General features: G+C 38.0%; 1 protein-coding gene across 1 annotated transcript in view; it reads left to right on the top strand.

Moving 5' to 3' along the window:
• Nucleotides 1–27151, top strand: part of Spink5 (serine peptidase inhibitor Kazal type 5) — a 57990-nt gene that overhangs the window by 21933 nt on the left and 8906 nt on the right. Inside the window, exons 8-24 of the mRNA XM_035438734.1 lie at nt 846–912; nt 3573–3700; nt 5059–5146; nt 6771–6898; nt 8092–8182; nt 9622–9749; nt 10382–10430; nt 11934–12061; nt 14153–14240; nt 15178–15305; nt 15924–15987; nt 19106–19230; nt 22857–22950; nt 23959–24086; nt 25539–25611; nt 26295–26422; nt 26586–26664. Coding sequence (XP_035294625.1) covers nt 846–912; nt 3573–3700; nt 5059–5146; nt 6771–6898; nt 8092–8182; nt 9622–9749; nt 10382–10430; nt 11934–12061; nt 14153–14240; nt 15178–15305; nt 15924–15987; nt 19106–19230; nt 22857–22950; nt 23959–24086; nt 25539–25611; nt 26295–26422; nt 26586–26664 — 1714 coding nt within the window. The remainder of the gene's footprint in view (nt 1–845; nt 913–3572; nt 3701–5058; nt 5147–6770; nt 6899–8091; nt 8183–9621; nt 9750–10381; nt 10431–11933; nt 12062–14152; nt 14241–15177; nt 15306–15923; nt 15988–19105; nt 19231–22856; nt 22951–23958; nt 24087–25538; nt 25612–26294; nt 26423–26585; nt 26665–27151) is intronic.

Below are 27151 nucleotides of genomic sequence, written 5' to 3'. Positions count from 1 at the left end.
GACATGCAGGATTTCTTTGGGCTCATGTAGGGACTCTCAGGGAGATACCTAATTTTAAGGAGTATTATAAAATGATAATAATGGTGAAGATTAATGAAGATAATATGGTGACTGGACTCATTCTTGGTGTAGAAGGTGAGGGTTATCTAAAAGAAAAGCTATTGGCTTCAATTTGTACCCAGGTATTCGTCGTGACACTTTCTTACCGAGGAGGCATGCATGAGTCTTCAGTGTTCAAACTGTCACAAATTCTGTAGCTTTTTGGCTTCATTTATTTGTCCTTTTATGTCCTAGTAGAAAAAAAGAGCCTGACTTTTCTAGATTTATTTCCTACAAGATGAGCCTGGGACAGTAGAGTGAGACTACCAATGGGTCACAAATGAGCATCAAAAGCTCAATTCAAATTTTGCTTTTAGAAATAGCCCTGTTTTGACATGAAGGCAGACCAATATCGGCTTTAAAATATGGCCCGGAAGGGTGTGGTGTGGCAATACCGGAAAGGCTCAGTTTGGTTTCAACCTTGTCATAGCATTGTTTCAAGGCTCTTGGTTCTGCCTGTTAGAGGGAATTTTCCTGGCAATATTCTCTTTGTCACTCAAGGTGGCACACCCTTCTGGCTCTACAGAACAAAGCTTCTAATTGACTGGCAGTGACTCAGCTTCACACCCTTCCTTATCTTTGGCAATGTCTTGCTCGCCAGCATCCAAGACAGGGAAGTGTTTGCCTCCTGTGAGTGGATCAGTTTCAACAGGTTATGGTAAAGGATGTGGAAGTGTTCGGTGCTTAGAACAGGGTGGACACTGAAAATATGACTGGATCATAAGCGGATTCTGTTCCCTTGACAGCTTAAAAGAAGCTCAAGAAAATGCCACCCGTGACAGAGAAAACAGAATTCGGAGAGACGCTGAGAAGGTAAATGCAAGAGACAGGGAGAAGGTGAATGGTTCAGTGCTACAGTGTAGCATGTGGGCCTATGGACAAAAATCACACTTGCACCTTTGAAGGAACACAATAATATTGTCTCATACACTTCATATCAATTAAGATCCCTCAAATATATTATTCTTAGTGTAGCTGTCAGCAGGTTCATTTGAAATCAGGTTTTATCACCTAAAGTTCAACACGTATCATCCATACCCTTTATTTTCTTCCCCTCACAAAAGAAAGAGAAAAAGAAATTTTATATGCACAAAATTCTGTTGGTCCTTTATCCTTTTATTATGTTTTTCAGGCTAGCATACAAAAAATGGTTGCATGGTGACCTCTTCATATATATGTACCAGTATACTTTGTGTATGGTCATTCTGTCCATTTCTATCAGCTCTCTCCCTCTCTCTCATGGTGCAAACATTTTGCTTTGAATACATTTTTAAAACATGCTTCATAGTATAAATTGGATAGGAAAATTTATAAGTAGTTAAACTTCTTAAGTAGTGTATTTAACAGTGCTTTACTCTAAAATTCTGTTGAAAGAAATGGAGTTATTCACTTTTCTATGTGACCATTTATTTTTTCAATAAGACCCTTCTTGAGGGCAGCATTGGTGGCACAAGCCTTTAATCCCAGCACTCGGGAGGCAGAGGCAAGTCCAGCCTGGTCTCCAGATCAAGTGCCAGGATAGGCTCCAAAGCTACACAGAGAAACCCTGTCTCAAAAAAACAAAACAAAAAAAGACACTTCTGGATAAAGGTCTTGTTTCTGCTTAAACAAAGCCTTCAAATATTGAGATGGTAGCTTAAAAATACTCTTAAAATTAAGTTTTGTAAAATTTATTTGATGTTATAAATTCAGCCTTGGCTTCTTAAATCACCAGGTTTATTAAACAACTATTTCAAATGGGAAGGATAGCAGTGAGTTAGCTAATTGGCTGGCCTTTTTCTAGAAAGAGAAGACACCTGGATTTTGGTCTCCATTCCACCATGCTGTGGATATTGAGAGTGAAGTCCCTTCTCTGTGGGCCTCAATCTTCTTGTCAGAAAACTAATGACATTGGATAAAAGACCTCAATCTTACCTTCTGGTTGTGTTTGTTTTTTTGGTTTTTTTTGTTTTTGTTTTTTGGGTTTTTTTTTACCGCCAATACTCAGAATCATCCATGGACCACTAGCCAAAGATGGAATACAATGCCTTTTGTGGGCTTTGTGTATTTCAGTCTGGAGCTCTGGACTACTGTCATGTTTCCCATCTATTATATGTAAACAGGGCTGTTTTCCAGCAAGCTCCAAGCATTTTAGCCTCTTCCTCTTGGTGGCCAGAGTCATTAGGCACCACTGGGCTGAGCAGGACTGTTTTTCAATGATGGCTCAATGTGTGCCCTGTAATTAACCTGTCAGTGGGTTGCTCACAAAGTGTTTCTTTAGAATCTTCTTGAATGAATCACAAGTTATAAACTGAAATTATCATTGTTGCTGTTATGGAAATCATGGGGCATTGGTTTTATGGCCGTGTTATGATTATCGGGTGACTGCTTTTTGCATCTTATTCTAAGTCTGTTACCCAGAAAGTGTAGCAGATGCACATCTCTCCTTTCAAAATAACTATCTTATTGTAAGGCAGAAAGGATTCTTTTTAAAAAGCAGCTTCAGAAAAAAAAATTGAATTCCAAACACCAATCAAAATACTTAGCTAGAAAAATGTCACTGTATGGGTGGTAACATGGAAGTTCCAAAGATACTATGACTTTGTAGGAGTCACCCACTGAGCTGGATGCACAGTATAGTCTCCAATGTCTCCTGACTCTTGCACTCTGCCTGCTGCTTACACTGTCTTGGCTGAGGTACAAATATTAAGGTCACACTGTTAGTTATTGTTTGTATAGATTAGGCTACAGTAAAACAATGTATGCTAGTTCAAATAGAGGTCCTCACGCCTAGTAGTATGTGCATTTGTGTGTGTGAGTGTGTGTGGGGGGGGCGGGTGTCAATCTTTACCATATAGAATTCTGGAAGTCCAGAATCAAATTATCAAGAAGCCTGGCAATGAATCTCTCTTACACTTTTGAACCATTTATTTTTTAGAATTTCTAGGTAAGTATAGTTCACGTAGGTCAGGGCAAAGGGAGTTACATTTACTCTTACTGAGGTTTTATCATCTACAGAGTCAGAAATGGACATAGTCAAAGATGTAGACATACACAAGATGGCCAGATACCACCTTGCTCCTGTCTCTTTGCAAATAAGGTTAAATTGCTCTTGACTTTCAAGTTACATTAAAACAACTATTTTCAAATTTCAATATTCTCATTCTGCTGGGCTTGTGTGGGAATATCACAAAAGACCTTTAAACTTCCCTGAATATTTGAAGAAATAAGAACTGCTTTTAGTTTTAGAAAATGCTCGCTAAGCCTTGCTTTTTCCATAGCTCTTTCACTTTAATATACCACACAGATGCTGTGAGTGCCAGTTAACTTGACAAAATGATTCATTTTTAGATGATTCTTATTAGATAGTGCTTGTGTTTATCAGCATTCCCAGATTTGTCATTCTGTGATTATAAATCTGATACTCAAAATGCCCAGATTGAAAACCAAAACGTGACAAATACAATTGCTTGTTTCCTTCCCCTGCTCCAAAGGAACTTTGTAAGGAATTTGAAAACCAAGTGAGAAGTGGAAGACTCTTTTGTACCCGAGAAAGTGACCCAATCCGAGGCCCTGATGGCAAGATGCATGGGAACAAGTGTGCCCTGTGTGCTGATATATTGTGAGTATACCAGCTCCTCCTCAGTTCACTGAGAAGGTGGAGAAGCAGACTGATGGATGAGTGAAGGCAACCCTGAGTGAGGCTTTTTGCCACTGTGATGTATTTGAACAGATTTATATCTTACTAAAACCATAAGCCTATCTGGTAAATGGTATGTGTCTGTATCTGTGTACAAACTAATTCCATTTTCCAGTTGGAAAGCAGGCTTACAACTCCATTTGTCACACTTGTGAGTCCTGTGCCTTTGTGACCTTTTAGTGACCTAGACATAGTTAGAATGGGGAAAGACTTTACATTCAATAATTAACCCAGTGTGTCAGGATGAAATGGACATTTTCAAAAATTTGTTACATCCATGCTATCATCTGAGACTATAAGCCACAGACAAAGGTCAAACCCACAACACAGATCATACAGGTCTCGTTACACTTTCAGATCCTATGAGTTTGAACTCAAGCTTTGCTATTTGCTTCATGTTTTTGAGAGAAGTCTGTAGCTCAGGTTAGGCTGGAACTCATATATCAATGACTCTCAAACTGGTGACAAGTCTCTGACCTTAGCCTCCAAATGTTGTATTACTGGTGTGAGTGACAACATGGAGCTGAGTACCATGAACTCTTTCCTACATGTCATCTTCATGAAGCTTCTCCATATATGGGGCAGATAATGTCCCCTCTTCTTGTAGATTATACATTAGGACTGTCCTCCTTGGATAAAGCCTCCCACTTCCTAGTTGAAAATCGGTTTTCATAATACACCTTAGTTATGATCTTTCATAACCAAAATCACAATCAGCTATAATATAATTATTTCTATGATTATTGGTTGACTATTACTATTCTGACCAAGGCTATAAATTCTAAGAGAACAATGGATAGGTTTGTGTTATTTTTTAGTGTTTTCCCACTCTGAATGCATTGTTGTCCCCCAAAGTAGGTACTAAGTGTATGATGAGTGAATAAAAGTGTACATGAATGAAGACTCCACTCTCCATAAGCTTAAAGCTGCCAGTGAAGCAACACATGGATCTCTGTACACACATATTTCAAAACAGAATGAAACTCATTCAGTAAAATAAAATATATTTAAAAAGATATAAAGCTTATTTCTATTTAGAATCTGGAATATCTCCTTTAAAACACATAAAATATAGATATTGAAAAGAAAGACAGAAAATATTTGTGCACGTAAGTGTGTACCTGTGTGCACATATGCATGTATAGCATGCAAAATGAAAGGGATTTTGGAAATATGAGTTACCCTATCATCAGGAAAACTCTGATGCTCAATGTGTGCCAAGTGAATATTGTACAACATAATGATTCAAAAATTATCTCTTCATTTATTTTTTTCTCCAGCATGAGACAATTTTCAGAAGAAAAAGGTAAAGCGGAGAAAAACCAGAGAGATGCTGAAGAAAGGGATAAAGCTAAAGTGGAAATTGAGGTGAGGATCAGTGAGCCAAGCTAGGTGTGATTTCCATGTGTCAGGATGTGTGCAGAATGCATTGTCAATATTGGTTAATATTATTCCCAGTATTGAAATTTTTATTACAATTATTGTTCTACACTTAAAACAGAGTTACAATGCTAAAATTTCTACATCGATTTGAAGGAAAATACTCACATTAGTAAAAATAATTCCACATTCTTAAATGTATTCGTGCTAGATAATTTTATATCATCTTGACACAACTTAAAGGAATTTTGGAAATGGGACCCTCAGCTGAAAAAATGCTATCACGAAAATGGCTGTGGACAAGCCTACAGGGCCCGTTCTGAATTGATGTGGAAAGAGATAACTCTCTGTAAATGGTGGTACTCTTAGGCTGGTGGTCCTGGGATTTTATGAGGAAGCTTTGAGATGCTACCTAGTAAGCAGTATTCCTCCAAGGCTTTGCTTCAATTTCTGCCTTGGGTTCCTGCCTTGAATTCCTGACCTGACTTCCCTCAGTAGTGGCATGTGACCTGAGAGTTGTAAATTGAAATAAATCATTTATTTCCTAATTATTTTTGGTCATGGTGTATTATTACAGTAATAGAAAGCCTCACTAAGACTGTAGAAATCCTACTTAATCCAATTCTTATAATTCTTTGGTCTTCTATGATGCATAGATTATAGTTCTACAAAGCAACCCACTGCATTAAGTTGCCTTACATCGCTGAGTAACTAATTGCTTAGCTGTCATTTTTACCTTCCATTCTGCTCTTAAATCTAGATTACTAAATCCTTCTAACATTCCCATTTAAATGTCTTGAGCTATTCTTTTATTTTTCATTTATAATTTCTTCTTACCCCCCTCTCTTTTTCTTCCTTTCTCTTTCCCTTTCAATGATTTAATTAATTTCTTTAAGTTTGTTCTCTATTCACTCAAATCCTCCACAGACCTTCTTGTCAGTGCTTCTGAAACCAAGATTTAATTCTGTTATGCTTTACCCGTCATGATCTCATTTCATAAAAATAAAGCCTAAACTCACTTCAGTGTTTGCATATTGTAACTGGCTTTTAAGGCCATCTTTTTAATCTCTTTCAAAGCCTTATTATTACCCAACAAATTCTTGAATTGCCACATTCACTGAAATGTTAGATTGTCTCAAGAAAATATGTTAGCCACTGCCTCTATGACCATGACAATGATAATGCCTTTTGGAAAAAAATTTCACCATATGATTTTCCTGAATATATCTTCAAAATAGAGATCAATCAAAAGTTCTTGGAACTTTGTGAATCATTCTTTCTTTATACTATAATATACCTAATTCAAACCCAGCTACACCCCTTAAGTTTGTATATTGCAATTACTTATTCTTTCCACTTGTCTAGGAAAGGAAACTAAAGCAGATTCATATTTATAACTATGAATATACTTGTTGAATATGTGTAACTATGAACATAATGCTGTAGATGAACATCACACAGATAGAATTATAACCTTTTCAATATCCTAAATCTTTAAAGGATTGATTTTCCCCTTTTATTCCACTTGTCCAGTTTTATTGATAAGCAATGCTGAGAAATACAGATGTAGAACATAGTCCTGCACCTAAAATATCTCATTTCTCTCATTCAGAAACGCTGTAGCGAATTCCGGGATCGTGCAAAGAATGGAACACTCTTCTGTACCAGAGAAAATGACCCCATTCGAGGTCTGGATGGAAAAACACATGGCAACTTGTGTTCCATGTGCCAAGCTTTCTTGTGAGTACATGGTTTTGAGATGTCAAGGAAAGAAGATGCTTACACATGACCTAATAGGACAGTTCGTGTCATTCATGGGAATCTGGCTCAAAATAAGCAAGGCAGTTGAGTAAGCCACACAGACAATGTTAGTAATGTAGAGATGGGGTAAATCTTACAGTTACTTGTTATAAGATGGCTTATTGTCTGTTTCTTAATCTGGAACCTTGTTACAAAATGAACCTGTACAAATACAAGAAGTTTCCTATGCAAAACATCTAGGCATATCTAAGATGGTTAAGCTCTAACAATAGGATTGAACTGAGTTAAATTGTTCACAAGTAAGCATACCATCCATGCACAACCACAGACACCTATAAAATTACCCTAAATGGTATTTTACATGCTGTAAAACTTCTTAGCAATTTAGAATTACTACCTCTCTTTCACAATTTAGAATACTACTCATATTATTTCACTGAACTCAAATTAAGTATTTGACTATATTTATAGCACAAAAATATCTTTTTGTTTTCATTGTTAACCATATATGTTTTAAATGCAACCAAATAACTATTGGTACAATATAATTTGTTTTACTAAGCAATTTGGGATATCTATATCTATATCTATAGATAGATAGATAGATAGATAGATAGATAGATAGATAATCATTGGTTTATAGCCATCTGTGTCACTTTTGTATTTGAGATAAAACAGCCATGTATAAGCAATATATTTAAGTGTAAATGAAAGCAAATAGTACATGACATAGGAGATATACCAGAAAAGTGGGAGGAGGAATTGGTGCACTGTGATCTGAGAGCATAGCTCATACCATTCAGCCTCTTGTCTTCCCAGACAATCGAGAAGATGCATCAGTATATTTTCTTGAAGTCTTCTAGAGACTCTAGGTATAAGGTCACCATGATTCCAGTTTTGATTCTTATTTCATGGATACTGATAATCTTTTTGTCACCACAAACAGAAAGACAATTCATAGAAAGCAAATGTACAGACATACTATTGCCACCTTTCTTTTGATAGGGGAAACCCTGAAGATGTTATGAGATCATAGCATATCACAAGTTTTCTTACTTGTTGTTATTACACAGTGATAAAGGGGGAAATCCTTCATACTCGGTCTGAGAAGTAGGAAGCAATGAGCAATTTGCAGAAATCAGTGGACCCCTTTTATTTATTTTTTCATTCAGCAAAGCAGAAACTGAGGAAAAGAAGAAGGCTGAAGGAGAGACCCGAAGCAGAAGAGAGTCTGAAAGCTCAGCAACAGCAGAAACATATGCCGTGAGTGGGACCAATGCTTAACCCTATTTGTCCCTGTACTAGACATATCTACAAGGTTCTGGCCAAAAGTCATAATCCTTTGGTCTGGAATGATGTTGAATTTAATGCTATGTGAAACTGATACATCTTCCTGTTAAAAGAAAAACAGTGTAAAGTGAAAAGATCTTACTAGAATGGGAACATGAGCTTTATTCCTAGTTTCAACACAAAGGTATTAGTCTTTGCATACCACTTTCTGGGGAATCCATGTACACTTCTTGTGGTGGATTCTTGAAACATCACATCTCAGTTAATATTTAAAAACATGATTTTATAAAAGCATGACTTAAAAGAGAGTTTAACATTTACCCCCTCTCTCTCTCTCTCTCTCTCTCTCTCTCTCTCTCTGTCTCTCTCTCTCTATGTGTGTGTGTGTGTGTGTGTGTGTGAGACACACGTGCATGCATGCGTGTGTGCATGCATGCTCCTGTGTATGTGTGAGTGCATGGTTACCCTGGAGCACATGTGGAGGGTAGAGGTCAGAGGACAACCTGGAGGAGTTTGTTCTTTCCTCCTACCATGTGGGTTCTAGGGATTGAACTCAGGTCATCGGGCTTGGTGATAACTGCCTTTACTTGCTTAGAATCTCTCAGGTCAGAAAGCATGATGTTTTTATGTCTGAGATGTTGCAATGCTCTTTTCCAAAGACTTGAAAGTCTCATCATTGCCTATTGTTTTGATGATGAAAGTCTCCCACTTTTTCCTCTAGACTTTCCTTTCCCTTACTTTACTATTGAGATAATACAGAAACTATCTGCGTAATTCTGGCCTCCTTAAAACACACAATTTGGTCTAGGGAGATGACTCACAGGAACAGGGGCTGGGTGCCAAACTTGACACCTTGACACCTATATTAAAAAATAAAATAAAATACAGCTGGATGTGGTCCATTGTAATCTCAGCACTATGATAGCAAGATGGCTAGCAGAGTGGGTAGGGAGAGAGGGGAGTTGCCTGGAAGATCTTTGACCTGATAGCCTGGAGTGCTCAGAGATGCAACAACAGAATTTATGAGATCTTGCCTGGACAAAGTGCACTGAAAGCAATAACCAACTCCTGAAAGTGACCCTTGTGATGAGTTCCTTGAGACCTACACACACACACACACACACACACACACACACACACACACACACACACACACACACACACGAATGATATATTAATATATTTAAATATCCTCACCTCCCTATTTAAATATTTCACCTCCCTTCCAGTGTTATGACTTAACAATGTTTCTGCTTCTTTCAAAGTTTGGAGCTACTCTAGGGTAAGCCACCACTTAGCCTAAAATTAGAGACCATCTCTATTAAGAAATGAATATCCACATTCCAGTAATTTATGTGTTCTGAAAAAAAAACATGTGTTCATTACCTCCAACTTCCTCCTTAATCTTACAGAAACTGTGTGATGGATATCGAAAGGTCAGAAGGAATGGACAACTATATTGCACCAGAGAGAATGACCCAATCAGGGGCCCAGATGGGAAAGTCCATGGCAACACATGCTCCATGTGTCAAGCTTTTTTGTGAGTGCAACAGGGGACCCAGGACTTGTGAGGGGTCTGAAGCATGAGAACTATCATGGAAAGATTTGTGGGGAGATTCTAGGTGCAGGTAACAATGTATTTTCTTCATCTAGGTATCTCTCAGATTTGAGGCCCACATTTAAACATCAACATACAACAACAAAAACAAGTGGAGACCTTTCAGAATGTGACTATTATGATAGAAACAGTTGTAGACCAGTCAGGAAACACAAAGAAAGAAGTAATACATGAGATCACTTGAATGCAGAACTTCAAAAAATCCAGGAGATAGTAAGCAGAAGAACAGCCATTGCCAGTGGCTGGGGTCATTGATGGTATATAGTCTGGATGAGGAAATCCTGAACAGTTGGTCAGGAAAGGCTCCTTCCTCTTTCATACCATGCTCTTGAGAGAATGAATCCATTCTAATTCATTAACTAAGATAGATAGATAGATAGATAGATAGATAGATAGATAGATAGATAGATAGATATGACAAGGTTGATATGCAGTGCTTTGGGGTTGCCTGAAAAGAGTTAAAACATTGAACAATGAGCCCATGAGTATAATAGATCTTTGCTATGGGGTAAAATTTGTTTCTTCACAGTTTCCTTTTCTCCATTTTCTCACAGTATTCAAGAAGACAAAGCAAGAGCAAAGGTTAAAAGAGAAGCTGCAAAGGTAATTTTCTCAGATCTACTTTTGCTACTCCCTACAGTTTGGGTTCCACAATGGCACGATATTCTAGTTGTCCCACTACAAAGTGTTTGCTGTCTAAACTTCATGCCTGATGGAAACAAACAAAACTTTTAACCTTCACACACACCCTAGTTCAGCTACTTGGGAGCTTGATTTAAGCCCAAAGGTTAAAATCAAGCCCAGCGTATCTTTCTATTAGTTTGAAACAAGTAAGATCAGTGGGTAGTGTATGAGAGTGAGATGGGGTGGGGAGCTCTTAATGCAAAAATGATCATGATTAGTTGCCTTCAAAATACCAACTTTATTTCATTATTGTTCAAATTTTGAAAAATCAGAGTCTACTCTTTGTAAGGGATTTATTTCCATGCATTTGGTTTTTATTAGATTGTTAATACATGGTTTTTATTAGATTGTTAATACTTAACATATGCTGTTTACTAAGACTAATTTACATCATGCATATCTTTAAAATGCATCAAGTGGGCAGTACAAGATTCCAATCATTCCAACTTACAATGTCATGCATATATATCATGGGGAAAGTACTAGCTTTCTTAACCCCAGTTCCCATTATTACTTATTTTGACTTTCTAATCACTCTTGGTCTACTTCCTTGTTTTTCCAACTTTGACTGTTTTATAGATCACCAAGATATGTTTGTGTAGATGACAGATTACTTCCACTCAATAGCCATTTACAAGATTTAGCCAGTGTGTGTTTTTAACATCCTTGAATGTACATACTTAATCAATATTTGGGGGAAGTTGACATAGTTTAAAAGTTTAACTTTAAACTAATTCATTTAAAACAAAAACTATTTTGTTACCTGGAACTATCTTTTATTAGTAATTTAGATCTGAAGTTTTGACTTACACTTTGTTTTTGATTAGATAGAGTCCTGTTTAATACCCCGATGCTCTTAATTCACTCCTTCTCTCCTCTCTGATGGTGTTGCCCTAGTTCACATCCACATGCTCCATCCCCATATGGGGATACTCTCCTGAAGATATGTCAGAATCTCCAAACGTCAGGCTTGTTCTCTCTTTCTTATGCAAACACTAATTATGTTTTAGCTGAACATGTTTTTCCATTTTCTCAGAATTCTGAACACAAATGAGAGCTCAGAGATAACCTCAGTTCCTCCAGGAAAGCTTGCTCCTGAAGCTCACTGAATCTCTGACCCTGTAATATTTCATAGGTTTTAAAGGCTGCAACATGCAGTACAACACAAGTATACAAGTATAAATGTCTCTATTGGTATCTACTAACATGTTCTGTCAGATCCATCATTTACCTTCAAGGTTTCTGTGTTCTTTACAGCTGAGTAGTAACCCTTGTGCATATGAGCTCTTGACAAGCTGTTCTTAATGATTTATTGCACATTACTATTTCTCTTTAAGTTTTTCTGAATCACTGAACATTATTTATTACTCATAGTCAGAAAAGGTAGTAACTGCCTTAAGATGCATCTTTTTCATTTTCCAGGAAATTTGCAGTGAGTTCCAGGACCAAGCAAAGGGTGGAATGCTCAGTTGCACCAGAGAAAATGACCCTGTTGTTGGCCCAGATGGAAAAACACATGCAAACAAGTGTGCCATGTGTGCAAGTTTGTTGTGAGTATGCGCTCTCGTGTCTCTATCGAACCACTCACCATTATTCTTCCCTGGGTTTGAGATTCCAGATGTACCATGGGCTGTATGCTCGAAAAATCTTAAAAGCAAATGGTCATGATGTTAAGTAATATTGAATAATACAGTGACATCATTTTCTATTTACTTCTATTCCTTCTGTCTTCTAATTATGTCAACTGGATAGACTCATCACTAAATGTTTATAATACTTGTCTGTCTTCATTTACAACAAAAAGAAAGCACACATCTCACGTTGGATCGGATGGTTTTGTTTTGGGGTTTGTTTTTTGTTTGGGTTTTTTCTTTTTGTTTTTCTTGGCCTTTCTCTTAATTAGTATGTGATTCTGTGAATATATTCAGATACAAGGAAAGAAAAGAAAGTTGGTTGGAGAACTGTGGGACTAGTGCACAAGGACTGTTAAAACACCTGACTAAGAAATAGAATAGAAAACGTTATAGTTATCATTTAGGGGTGTTATTGCCTTCTGCCAGTGAAAGGCATGCTTTGGTCCCTGCCTTAGTGGAAGTAAAGCCCCAAAAAAGACAAGCTCATGAGCTAAAATGCACAAAAATTAATGTTTGTGAAGCTAATTTAGTCCTTCTAGGACTTCATTTGCTGATTGATGTGGGTAAACCTATTTTCATAGTTCTCTTATGTGAGACAACATAGAAGGTGCCCTGTTCCAGTTTATACTGTAATCATGATTCCAGCCCACTAAGACTCAGGACTCTTATGACCAACCTTTTGAGGTTGATCATAAGACTATGCTCCTCTTGGAAGTCACCTCAAAATAAGCACTGGATGATTATCTTCAAATTATGGGCCTAGAATTCTTGCACTGCATCACTCTGCTCCCCTTACCTACCATCAGATTATATTTACATAAAACACATCGTTATTGATTATCTTAGTCTAACAGAGTGCTCCATCACTATGTGTATGCTTATAATTCTTTAAGAAAAGAGACAGTGTAAGTAGATCAATAGGATAAGAAATGGCCTAAGATTCATGAAATAACAGGTTTGTCTCATTTGTTCTCATTGATGGTTATGATAAGATATGGTGAATGCTAATACTTTATGAGTTCTGATATGATATATCTCAGTAGAAAATGGCAAGAATGGGGATGGACTTGCTGGTCCACATTTTAGTTTCAGCCTTTGGAGGCTAGATCAGGAAGATCATGAGTTTGAGATCAGCCTAGGCTACATGGCAAGACATTGTCTCAAAACCACAGCCAAAACAAAAACCAAACCTAGAATATTAGGCTTGCTGTGGACCTCGTAAAGATTACTGTTGAATCTTATTGGGTTTCTATTATGGCTGCAACTAAAATTATAATTGTAATGTAATTAGCTCTGTTAAAATATTTACATTGTTATTTTATAGTGAAGGATAGTTTGTGCTGTGATAGTTCCATCATCTTACTTGGCATGATTTCTTGCTATCATCAATGGTATCATAGTTACGTGGGAGGGAAAAGTTTCACAATTTAGAAAATAATTAAGATAATTATGTTTTATAAACTGAATTCAGTGACCTGCAGAAAATAATAGCAGCAGAGGTCCTTGCACATTTATAAAAATGCATTTCTCTGTCATTGTTATTGCAATCTAAGAAGTGGAATATAGACAATTTCTTTGCATATTGCCCCAAGTAATTACACCTCTTAGAACAGATCCTTTTGTCCTGAAAACTTTTATATATTTGTCATTATCACTGTCATCATCATCATTTGTACCTCTCTCTCTCTCTCTCTCTCTCTCTCTCTCTCTCTCTCTCTCTCTCTCTCTGTGTGTGTGTGTGTGTGTATGCATGAACACAAGCCACAATGCACATACAGAGTTCAAAGGACAACTTTCTGGAGTTATTTCTCTCCTTATGTGATGGGTTCCAGGGAATGAACTCAGGTCATCAGGTTTGCACAACAAGCAGTTTTGCCTGCTGAGCCATCTCCCTGATCCAGTGTCCAGAATTTCTGAGGTTTGATCAGGGACTTTCTATTCCTGCTGGAAAGGTGTCAGCATCAGAGTAATTGAGGAAATGAATTTAGCTTGTGTCTTTTATTGCAGCCTAATAGAAGAGGAGGAGAAGAAAAAAGATGACAAAGGAGAGAAGGAGAAGGTTGAGGCTGAAAAGTCGAAGAGAGAAGCAATACAGGTATCTGCTCCACGTTATCATGACACACACAAGCACAGGCATCATTCTCTTTGGCCAAATCGCCCATCTCAGCATCCTAAATGACTCTGTCAACTGGGAACATGCATTTGAATCCTCATGTCAAAGAAATGGTCTGTCTTCCTTATTACACGTATTTATCCTTATTCTCTGAAGTTCTATAAGCTGAACTTCAACCTTCCAAATACTCCTTTCCTCTAGTACTCCCTTATTTGGAAACTCTCTTTTGTGTATGTGGTTCTGGTGGTAGTAGTCTCTCTCTCTCTCTCTCTCTCTCTCTCTCTCTCTCTCTCTCTCTCTCTCTCTCTCTCTCTGTGTGTGTGTGTGTGTGTGTGTGTGTATGTGTGTGTGTGTGTGTGTGTGTGGTGCATGCACATGAAAGTGTGGTTGTGAATCTCCTGTGTGGGAAGTGGAGGCCAGAGATGAGCAGTTACAACTTCTGTGCTCACTGCTCTTTGACAGTGTCTTTTACTATCCTGGAACCTTTATAGGTAGGCTATCTGGACAGAAAGTCTACCTGTCTCTGCCCACTCCCCAATACTGGAGTTACAGACATATATAGCCATGTTTAACATTTTATGTGAGAGCTAGGGATAAAAGTTGCTATTATTCTGGATACAACAGCCTTCACAATCAGTCTAAGACACTAAATTATTATGCCTTTTGTCTCTCATAGTTGCTATATCAAAGTGATGTTTAGCATTTCCAAATCATTTTAATAGCAGCATCTTACATTCCAAATAGTGTGCTACTTAAGTCTGTAAACAGGGTATCAGCTAAAACTAATATCTGACATCACTTTGTCTGTGCATCTGTGATATTTTATTGCAAGACATCACAGTTTTCAAAGGGGGTGCAAGGTGGGGCAAATTTTACAGCATGTAGAGATCTGATTCTCAAACCCACATTCATTTGACAGGAGCTATGTAGTAAATACCGTTCCCAGGTAAGAAATGGTCGGCTCCCCTGCACCAGAAAGAGTGATCCCATTGTGGGCCTGGATGGGAAGATCCATGAAAACACCTGCTCCATGTGTGAGGCCTTCTTGTGAGTACAACTGCAGCCACTACTGCTGAGTGTCAAATGTAGGGGTGGCATTGCCAGCTTGCTCCAGGACATTGATAAAGAATCCCATCTTTCTTTGTGCTGAGTTTGGAGGATATATTATCCCCAAGATACACACTGACAGCACTTTCTTTCTACTGCTTCAATGTTCTGAAGGTTACTTAATTTAGCATCATGGTAAGGCAATGTGCTAATACCAGATCTCCCAGAGTTGATGACATAAAGTGCTGGGTCTTGATTTCTCCTTGCTGCCATGTCAACGCCATGACTAATACAAAGGTGGAATAATTAGGTGATCACAAATTAAAAATTTGTTACTGTATAATCATTCTTTTAGTTGCTTTCTGGGAAGAAAGGCAACTCTTTATTAACCTAAGTGTAGTTGGAGATGTATTTGCCATTGGGTGACAGCATTTATGTATTACTTTTAAAGCAATGTTAAAAGGAAGAAGAGAGATATACAGGGGAGTACTTATTTTCCTTTCAATTAGCAAATTAAGCAGAGATAGAAGAAATGGGATAGTCTACCTGAGAATTTTTCTCTTTTAAGATTCTACGCATTGGTGCTAGAAATGATTCTTGTCCACCCCTCTCTTGCAGCCAGGAAGAAACAAAGAAAAATAAAGCTGGTTTCAGAGTAAAGGCTAAAAGAGACATTAAAAAGGTAATTATCCTGTGGTGTTCAAACCACAATGGAAAGGTCAAGTGTTGCCATTTTGTTGTGAACATCACACAGAATTATTGAAGACTCTGGCTGGCAGGAAACGTGGGGCTCATATAGTCCACACTTTGACAAGATTTTTTTTCTAACTGTATATTTAAATTTGCTTACCAAGCGGTAGGTTTTCATAAAACTTTAATCATGTCTGGGGATGGTATTTACTACATAGTTCCTGTCAAATGAAGGAGGGTTTGAGAACTGGATCACTAAACACTGTGAAACTTCCCCCACCTTGCTCCCTTTAAACCATCTAGCCACCAAATGCTGTTCTTAATAACCAGAAAGTATATTATTTCAGTTTGGGGTCATGCCATTTCTACCATTACTAACTCTGCAGTTGTAGCTAGAAAAACAGCCATAGAATCACAACATATTAAGTGTGTCTAGATTCTCTTGGATTTTTATTCACAAACATCAGAGTTGTAGGGGACAGATTGCCAAACTTTGATCAAAATGCACAGCTTCATATTTACTTCATTCTTCATTGTGCAATGGAAATTTAAGTCTAGAGAGAAGGAAGAACGTGATTAAAAAATTAGTGTTTTATTTGTATTAGCACCCATATTTCAACATTCTTAAAAGGATAAAGTAGAAAGAAGAAATAGAATTTAAAGGTAAATATCCTGAACCCCTGAAGTCTTCCAAAAACTCTTTGATTTACTTTTTCTGGTTGTCACCTGTGGGAGAGAGATTTATGAAATTCAGCATTCCTAAGAAATATTTTTTGTGATTCAGAATAACTTACTCAAGGTAACTTACTACCAACAGTGGTAACTTCTCTATAACTATTAAAAGCCATAGGCACTAGCATCAAATCTCTGAAGAACCCCTGAGTTATGAACCTGAAAGGTGACTTACTTACACACTTGAATTGCAGGCAAGTGTGAATCCAAAATTAAAAACAACACAAGTGTTTTAAGTTTCCAATGTCTTCAAGAGAAATTCCTTCAGTATATTGCAGTTTATGCCATCGCACTATCCTTGGCAGGCAAGATTTATTGCCTATCATGTTTCTAATTATGAGCAATCAAAGGATCTGGCAATGAATATGAAAGAAGAGAGATGGGCAGGGATGTATCCTCTATCTGACTTTTAACTCCAGATGAAATATTAGGAGAACCACAAAATCAATCCCAATTGCCACCAGTAATTAACCCTATGGTATTAAATGATTTTTCTCTTCTCTCACTTCTTCATACTTTAGAGCTAGCATCTATTGGGTACTTTCTAGACTATATTCATCAAGCATTTATAAACAAATATTGACTGCATATTGTCCATTATTAAATTATGAAGGCTATTCTTATTTCCATTTTATGGGTGAGGCAATCCAACCAAAAAGTGGTAAGAACACTTGCTTAAGCTTCCTAGTTTGGAAATTGGAATTCTAACATGACATAGCCATGAACCAAGTAGTGCTAGCCCGGCACACTTGAGACATCATTCTAAACTCCTCCAGAAAGAAAGAGAATTCAATGTAACAGATATTGTTGAAATTATATCATAAACAGAAAAAAGCTGCAGAGTCTGGTTACATATGGCACTTGAGAGAGACTATTGGAAGGCCATTATAAAATGCAGTTACTGGTGCTTTGGAGTGCTTTTCCAGTCTACTCCCATCCTGACTTAACCCCATTTGCTCAGCTGGGAGCATGTCAATCAAGAAACATCATGTAGCCACATGGCTTTAAAGGTTAACAAAAAAACATTTGAAGACAAGAGATGGGAATTAGTTGAATTCCAGCTACTATTTCCAGCCTCAACATGAAGTCTGTGGAGAATATATGAGCTGACTAGATCAGAGGCTCAAAGAAAAAGAATCTAAAAGGGAAAGGGACAGCTGGAAGGCACCCCAAGATGCCAAGAATCACTACAAGGAAACAGCTTGTCTAGACAAACTAAAACATGGGGTTGTTTCCTGATAAGAATTTCCAAGCAGCTCCCATCTTTGATGGTTAAACAGATTCTTTCCATCAGTTCTGAGCTACGAGTGGAAGTGTAAGCCACTATTGCAGATTCCTAAGTCAACTATTTCAATAAATTGGAATAAATGGACTTAATCAATTGTTCAGGAAAAAGGAAAGATTTTTCCCAAATATTGGAAGGAATCTATTTTGAAAGCAGAAAATATTCCTGACTTTTCTGAAGGGCATAAAATATTTCATCTTCACATACTGGTCTCAAGAAACATATTCATCACATTTTATTGATTTAATAAGCCTAAAATGTAAGATTCTTAAAAGATTTGTTAAGGTTCTTTTCTAATACCCCCTAAAAGTAGCTAACTTGTTGGAATTATCTGGTAGAAATTTCATTTGGGGATGAAGCATCTGGGAAGGTAATGGAATGTCTCTGGGTCTTTAATATAAATTGGAAAACATCTTTGTTATGGATCATGTAAAGGAATCAAGAGAGTATGGATGATAGGCAGACTTGGAGGTTTTCTTCAGAATAGGTAGGGATTTGATTCTGTGATATGTGTGCTATTTTTATTGCACCATGACAGAATAGAGATAAGCAATAAATCCCTGAGCAAGGATTATGCCCAATCCCCAGAAAATGTGCCAAGGTGGCTTCGGGAGTAAATATGCTTGCACCAAGCCTGGCAGTTTGAGTTTAATCCCCAGGATCCACATGGTGGAAGGGGAGAAGTGATGCCCACAAGTTGTCCTCTGACCTCTACACAGGAGTCATGGTGAATGTACATGCACACTCAAACACAAACATTAAAGAAATAAATGTTTTTAAAAATTTTAAAGAGAAGTATAGTTGATTGAGAATATCTTTCATGTGTGTGGATTCAGGGCTCAGTTTCATAGTGGACAAACCATAAAGCCTTTTATGGGTCCAATGTTCTTGGTAGGAATTAAATGATAAAATCCCTACAGGTAGGGAAAATCCTTTGGTTCTCTCTCCCTCTCCCTCTCTCTCTCTCTCTCTCTCTCTCTCTCTCTCTCTCTCTCTCTCTCTCTCTCTCTCTCTGTCCCAGGAAGGGCCAAATAAGAAGCCAACAAAGTGACATCCAAGAAAATAAACTTTTGCATTTCTCTTTTTCTTTTAGGACTGCAGTGAATTTCTGAGTCTTTTAAAGGATGGAGAACTTTTCTGCACACGAGAAAATGACCCTGTGCGTGGCCCAGATGGCAAGACCCATGGGAACAAGTGTGCCATGTGCAAGGCTGTCTTGTGAGTATAAGACACATGATGCAGCTCCTACTGTGAGTCTGGATAGTAGGAGAAGCAACAAGCCTTCATACTTACACGTATATACTGTTGTATATGAAAGACACACAAGGCATTTCCTACTGTGAGTGAGGAAAGTGGGAAAGGCAATAATACAGGCAGAGTTACACACAGATAATATTGTATGTGATATTAATTACATATGAAAGAAATGAATGATTATCAGAAAAGTATCTTCAGGTGAATCCCTTTTCTTCATCCCCAATATTGATAATTCTAGAAACTGACAGTATACTTCTAAATTGTTATACTTTTTGTTAGTTCTCAGTAGATAATCGCATTTTTGCTGGTAGAAAATTCTCCATTTTCAGCTAGATCTCTTCTCCTCTTTATATTAGAATTCCAATTAGGGAGAAAATACACAGGTTTTATTGGTCACTCTGCACTATATTTTGGGATATATCATATTTCAGGAAATAAACACAAGTAATGCTTCACAGAAAGTTTTGAAGTATATCTAAAATATACAAGTCATTCAAGAGACATTTACTGAGCTCCTACAACATTGAGTGTATACAATGATTAAACAAAGATGAATGAGATGAACTCTTCACAGAGATCATTCAATTTGGGGTTTCTTTTATTTTAATTCTATTCTTTTTATATAATTTTTATTTGAATTAGAAAGATTATTTTACATCTCAATACTAGTTCCCTCTCCCTCCCCTTCTCCCCTGCCCCCCCAACTATCCCTCCATGTGGATGGGCTCCCAAACACTATTCCTATGCTAGGGATAAGTACTGATCCACTACAAGGGGCCCCATAGATTTCTGAGGTCACAGCACCACATTCAAGGGGTTTGGATAAGTCCCAGGCTGGTTTCCCAGCTATCAGCCTGGGGACCAAAAGCTCTCCCTTGTTCAGATCAGCTGTTTCTGTGGGTTTCACCACCTTTGCCACTCCCAAACCCCTTTCCCTGAGAAAATTTTATTTGACACCTGGGCATGTAAAATAAATACACAAATCAGACACTTACTTGTAACTAGCCTGAGGAACTTTAAATAAAACATTATTATATATTGTTTTATATATTAATTATTATATAATTAAATTGATATATTTAATTATAGAAAATCAAATAAATGGGTACTACTGTTCAGTTGTAAATTAAGAATTAAATCTTGGCTGAATACTTGATACTGCGGAATGCAAAATATTTTCAATTTTTTTCTAAGTTGATTAATACTTTGATTGTATAATCATCAATGCTGAGAATGCAATTCTGTGTTAATATGTAATCTTAAATGGCAGATTGAAATCATTTCAGTAATTGTTGGAAATTCTATCCTAATCTGAAGACAAGATTTATTTTTAAAATATTTTATGAAGTACAAGTCAGCAAATCCTAGAGAAATTTTTAAATCAAACACTATTATAATACAGTCAAAAGATGAACTAGCTTGCTCCTTCCATGCTGAAGAATGATGGTAGATTATTGAAAGTCTTTAGTTCCCATAATTAAGTCATTATGTTTCTGTATGAACATAAAACTTTTTTTTTTTTTTTTGGTTTTTCAAGCCAGGGTTTCTCTGTGTAGCTTTGTAGCCTATCCTGGCACTGGCTCTGAAGACCAGGCTGGCCTCGAACTCACAGACATCCGCCTGCCTCTGCCTCTGCCTCTGCCTCTGCCTCTCCAGTTCTGGGATTAAAGGCCTGCACCACCAACCCCCGGCAAGGCAAACATAAAACATTTAATGAACAGAAAAACAAAAACACTGCAATTGATAACTTGTAAGAGCTTTGAACCTGAGCTGAGATCTTAGTCAATTTTCTATGGCATGGAGTGGCTGGCAACTCACAAAGTGGAAAGTGTGCCTATTGTGTATTCAAAACAAACCCTGCAGTGAAGTTCCATGGTGCAACCTAGGCATGTTTCACTGGAAATTGTGTTTATTACAATACTGGCATTCACTTACTTGATCCCTATGGGCTGTGAGTGGTTCACTAGCTGTTGTCTGAATGTAAGGTAATACATATGAAGAGGGACTGTTAAGGAAAGCAGTGCTTTTAACTGGTTTTCATACTTCAGTGAAGAGACAGCTAATAGAAAGTTTTATCTTATAATTTCAGGAAGGTAGTAAGTGACAGGGCTGTGTGAGAGAATAACAGAACTGCATAAGATCCAAATTAGGAAAACTGTGGTATGTAAGGAACAAACACCTAGAGCTTAGGAGCTTCACCAACTTTCAGTGTCAGACCAAGGACTTGGACATCAATTCTACATGTAGTGAGGGCTACAGAAATGTTTCAGTTAGGGAAGGCAATGAGACAAATGTGGCTCATTTAGGAAAAATGCATACAGCTGATATCAATAGAAGAAAAGTCTTACATTCTGAATGCTACTGGGGTGAGGGGACTGATGGGCCGCTGTTACCCAGTGAGGGGTGACTAGAGGGAGGCAGACACAAGTGGTCAAGGTGAAGGCAGATGATAGGAAAATGTTAATGGGCAACAGCTATGCAGGCTGAGAGAAGAGACAGGCGATTTCAACGTCTTACTTTTGACAGACAAACAATATAGGTGGAATTTCAGGCTTGCTAAAGAAAATGTCTATTTTTTCAACTTTTTTTATTTGAATTAGAAACAGGATTGATTTATGGGACAATCCCAGTTCCCTTCTCCCACCCGTCCTCCCCTACCACCACCATCCCCAACTAAAACCCTACCTATCACATATCCTTTCTGCTCCCCCTGGATGGTGAGGTCTTCCATAGGGTTTCATCAGTGTCTATTGTATCCTTGGGGATAGGGCCTAGGCCCACCCCTGTGTGTCTTGTCTCAGGGAGTATTCCTCTATATGAAATGGGTTCCCAAAATCCACACCTATGCTAGGGATAAATACTGGGCTTCTACAGGAGGTCCCATAGATTTCTGAGGTTTCTTCACAGAAACCCATGTTCCTGGGGTCTGGATCAGTCCCATGCTGGTATCCCAGCTATCAGTCTGGGGAGCAAGAGTTCCCCAATGTTCAGCTGTTTCTGTGGGTTTCACCAGTCTGGTCTCAACCCCTTTGTTCTTCACTCGTCCTTCTCTGGATCTGGGTTCCAGTTCAGTTCGGTGATTAATTGTGATGATAAGAAGAATGGAGATATCATAATAGAGGGAGACATTTTTGGTTTACAGAGAAATCAGGCACTAGGGAAATGTCTGGAGATCTACAAAGACGACTCCTGCTAACAATCTAAGCAATAGAGGAGAGGCTAACTTAAATGCCCTCCCCTGATAATGAGATTGATTACTAACTTATATGCCATCCTTCATGTAGAAGAAAAATGACTATTTTTGAGTCCTCTTGTACATGAAAAATTTTGAAGAAATAAAGCTAAAGGTCCCAATCAAACATTTAGAAAACACTAATTAGCTGGCAGTTAAGTATGATGAAAACTTTGCCAAACAAAGGATTCCACATAATCCGTCAGTTATAGTTTCTGAGAAGAGGGGTCTATAACGTCGATGTCAAATAAACACTGATAAATCCCATCTAGATCCAGTTGAACTGTTTGATAGGCTCATAGAAATGTGTTCTTTGTTCGGTAAGCTATGGTTCCTTCCACTTTCTGACTTGCAGCGATAAAGAAAAGGAAGAAAGAATGAAGAAGGAAGGGGAAAATCAGAGAATCACTTCAGGCCATGATTCCAGTGGTGGGAGACTGAAGGCTAAGGTGAGAGTAAGTCCTAATTTCCACAGCCTGAGTGGGCAGAACTCATTGCTGGTGGGGTGTGATTGGCCAGGAGGTAAAGAGAAATGCAGTGAGAGCCTAGATGAAACAGGTCCTTGGAAAAGAAGTCTTCCACCTCACCTTGGCCTGTGGGGTAAGACTTTAACAAATTCTGCTGCTGTGTGACTCTCGGCATCTTTAGATCCGGAAATACCTGAAGATCGTGAACGTCCCAGTCTCCCGACCCTTTTTTTGTACTCTAGTCTTTGTGCCACAATTGATGCTCATCAGCATCTTTACTTTCTTTCACTCCTGAGGATAAGGCTAAGCCTTTGAATTATAGTTTTTACTCTACTAAGACAACATGATAAAACAGAACAGACTATGGAGTCTGTACAATTGGTCCCCTTACCATATGGACTTGTGAAACTTTGAATAAATTAACTCAGCTCTTTTATCTCGGAGTTCTCTTAAAGAGTTAGAAGAAAATAATTTAGGTATTTTGAGCATGTTTGAGACATTTTAAAGCATGAACATGGCATCATCGCATGAGATTTCTGCCAGCTCTTCACCTTTTTTACAGGCCATAGGGAGACCAAGGCCACCTCTTTGCTTCCAAATATACTCACTACCTGTGATAAAATCTGTCTTTTCTGTTTTTTTTTTTTTTTCTAATGCTTCTGATTTAGGACCAGGAATTCTCACTCCCAGGAAGTAGACATGTAGATCTGGTCTTTGTTATACAGTTTTCCGGCATTTGATCTGTGCTATCAGACCTTAGCCACTTTATAATTTCCCTGTGTAAATGTTTAAACACATTAAGGGCTATGAAACTGACCCTTTGTAATTAAAACATGAATGATCCCCCCCCCTTCTCTGTGGACAACAACCCTAGGTGAGAAAATATTTGCAAGGCTAAAAGGAAAGAATATGTCTGATAGTGATTACTTCATGAACTTGGCAATAATAAAATAGACCAACTATGTGGCCTGCTTTCTTCTGCCCTTGCAGGACGAATGTGCTCAATATTGGGAAAGCATGAAAAATGGAGAATTCAGTTGTACTCGAGAGAGTGACCCTGTACGTGGTGCTGATGGGAAATCATACAACAATAAATGTGTCATGTGTAAAGAACTCCTGTAAGTGCTTCTCATAGCAAGTGTGTCTAAAAGAGAGCCATGCATTTCTCCCAATGACATTTCTCTTTTTCTATGGCTGCTTCTGCAAAAATTCTTTCTTGAATCCCAATGATCTCCTTTTTTAAAAAAAAAAAATGTTTCCTAAGTAACTTAAGCCCAAGTGTGAGGGGACAAATAATGAGGTGGCTGATTTTCCTCTGTTTGCCACTATAATTCTGTAACCTCTGTCATCATAATATTGTTCATTGCCTTGACCTAGTGAAATTTAAAGATAGACATTTGGAATAGCTGACTAGTGTTTAACAGAGCTAGTTTCTAGTTTTAAGTATATGAAACATACTTAACTAAAGAAACAGGAATAGTTACTTCTGTTTATTTTCCCTTGGTAAATGGTATTAGAGTATTTCATGATATAGTCCAGCCACTTTGAGTCACCTTGTTACCATCAGTAACATAAGTATTGCCAGTCCTATCTAAAAACTGAGTTATTACTACGTGACCTTGAACATTTATGGATGCTTTAATTGTGGCATTTAATTGTTGCATGATTAGTAAATATGTAGCATCTATCTTTCATCCCACAAAGTATAATTCATTCAATCTTCACTTCTCTGGGAGTTATGTGATGAACTTTTATACAAATTATGACATTCATCTAATGAGAAAAAAGAAATTGGTTTTCTTAATGGTCTCATGGAGAGTGGACTTGAGGGCTCTAGCTACAGTCCAGTTCTTCAGTACAGCAACCTAGAGCATATTCTGCATTGTTAGCATATGTAAATGCATTGTTTATTGTGGGTGAGGGACCTGGAATTGACTGGCCATTGACCTTCATTGATCCTCCTGTCTCTGTGTCTCCATCCCTGGGATTATAAGCATCTGCCACCAACGCACCCCCCCACCCCTCGCTTTTGATGTGGGTGCTGGGGATTTGAACTTGTGTCCTCATGTCTGTGAGGTAAGCAGTTTACCAACTGAGCTATCTCTCCAGGGAATTAATGGAGGTGTGTGACCAAAGTTACTACTATAACAAGATTTTTACCATGTTGTAGCATTATAGGAACCCTCTGTTTTCAATAATTAAATTGGTTAAAATGTTACAACTTACATTTATTTGAATTTACTATTTATTTAACTGTTTTGGGCCATGCTTTAAGAAATAATAGTACAATGATTTTTTTAACTCAAAAATCATGGAACACTGCTCTAGGAGTGTGGACCAAGATGGCTATGAATTTGGATAGGAATTGTGAAGACTGTAATCAAATGATTTGATGATGTATTTTGTGGTGAAGGGGCCTCCTGCCCTAGAATCTTAGTAATGGAACAGGCTATGGCTCTCAAAGAGTAGAGACACTCACTGTGGAAGAGAAGGTTTATAGCTCTTAGAGCCTTTCATCTCTGCATTTGCTTTAGTGTCATCAAGATGACTGTTGACTCTTTCTCTCATAGGCAGAGAGAAATGGAGGAAAAAAATAAAAATTTCGCCTCAAGATCGAATGATACTGGATCAGCCACGAGAAAGGTAAGTCAGTCAGCACTGAGGTTTGGTGTGTGCCATCCAAAATGTGGAAAGAGATTGCTGCTGATATGGTCAGTGGAGGCCTTCTTTTTATAATGTCACAGCTAACACTGGGTTTTATATTGCTGCTATAAAAAGTTAACTATAGAAACTGGCTCACAGTACTGCAAGTTATTATCCTACATTCGTGGAGATCAGAAGTTCCAAATGACCATACTAAAACCAAGGTGTTGTTGGAGCTGCCCTCCTTTGTGGAAACTCTAGTGTAGGATGTTTCTTTAGTGTCTATTGACTTCCAGGAATGGCTGCCTTCATTGATTTGTGGCGGCCTTCTGGCCAGCATGCTTGCTCAAATCTGGTTCTCTAGCCTTCTGGGACCGATTCCTCTGCTTGAGCAAGAACCCTCGTGGTTACAATGAGTCCTCGACACTAGTCCCTAATAACTGCCCCATTTCATATCCAAGTGACTGGTGCTCTTAATTATTCATTTAGATCACTAACTGATAAGGCAACGTATTTACATACTCCAAACACGAAGACATAGATGTCCTTTTGTCATAACTCTGTCTACCTTAGCAAGGTTTAGTGGCTGCCAGACATTTAAAAAGAAATCTTTGGCTTTGCAAACCCAATAAAATACTATATGGAAACAGCATTTCTGATTATCTTTCATTGTTTGTTTTCAGGATGTATGTGATCAGTTTAGAAGTCAAATGAAAAATGGGAAACTTCTCTGTACTCGGGAAAGTGACCCTACCCGGGGTCCAGATGGCAAGACTCATGGCAACAAGTGTGCCATGTGTAAGGAGAGACTGTAAGTGTTTTCCCAAACAGAATTTTGGTTGGGAGTCCAGATAGTATAATAACTGTATTGCAGCAGTTTGAACAGAATAACAAATTCTTTAGCACTGAGACCTATCATTTGGGAGATATTTATTCACTTTGGTAGAAATGTTTCTTTCCATCCTTTCTCTCAGGGAAAGAGAGGCCGCTGAAAAGAAAAAGAAAGAGGATGAAGACAAGAGAAACACAGGGACAAACAAGAATGATAAGGAGGTAATATGCCAGACGTGTTAATACATGAATTTGGTGGTTTCATGTTAAGGAGATGAAAGTGACAGCTTCAGAGCCAGCATGAAATGACATTTCAGAAAATTCGCTGTATTAAGAGAGATGACCTTGGGAACAAGATTGGACCATAGTGAACTAGTTGAATATTATGAGGGATCATGTACATGTTGGAGGCAGCATAATGGGGCCGTGAGGTGGATGAAAATTATAGACATTCTAAAAACATTAAGAAGATTAGTTTAGTGTAAAAAGCTACAATAGACGGAATGGGAGAGAGGCCTGATTTAGGGAAGGGACAAGAAAGAGACATGAAAGTCACAGAGGTAGAGGGAGCTATAGGGGTTGGAGAGCCTGGCCATAGTTTATAGCCAGTTCCATGAGAGACACCATAGCTCTCTGGTTGGAGTGACACAGATAATAGCATTTATGTGCAATTCTTTGCCATAAGCATAGGAGCCATTGTGCAAACATA

Source organism: Cricetulus griseus, chromosome 2, assembly GCF_003668045.3.
Source record: "Cricetulus griseus strain 17A/GY chromosome 2, alternate assembly CriGri-PICRH-1.0, whole genome shotgun sequence".
NCBI classification, from domain to species: domain Eukaryota; kingdom Metazoa; phylum Chordata; class Mammalia; order Rodentia; family Cricetidae; genus Cricetulus; species Cricetulus griseus.
This window is presented reverse-complemented; position numbering and strand designations above follow the sequence as displayed.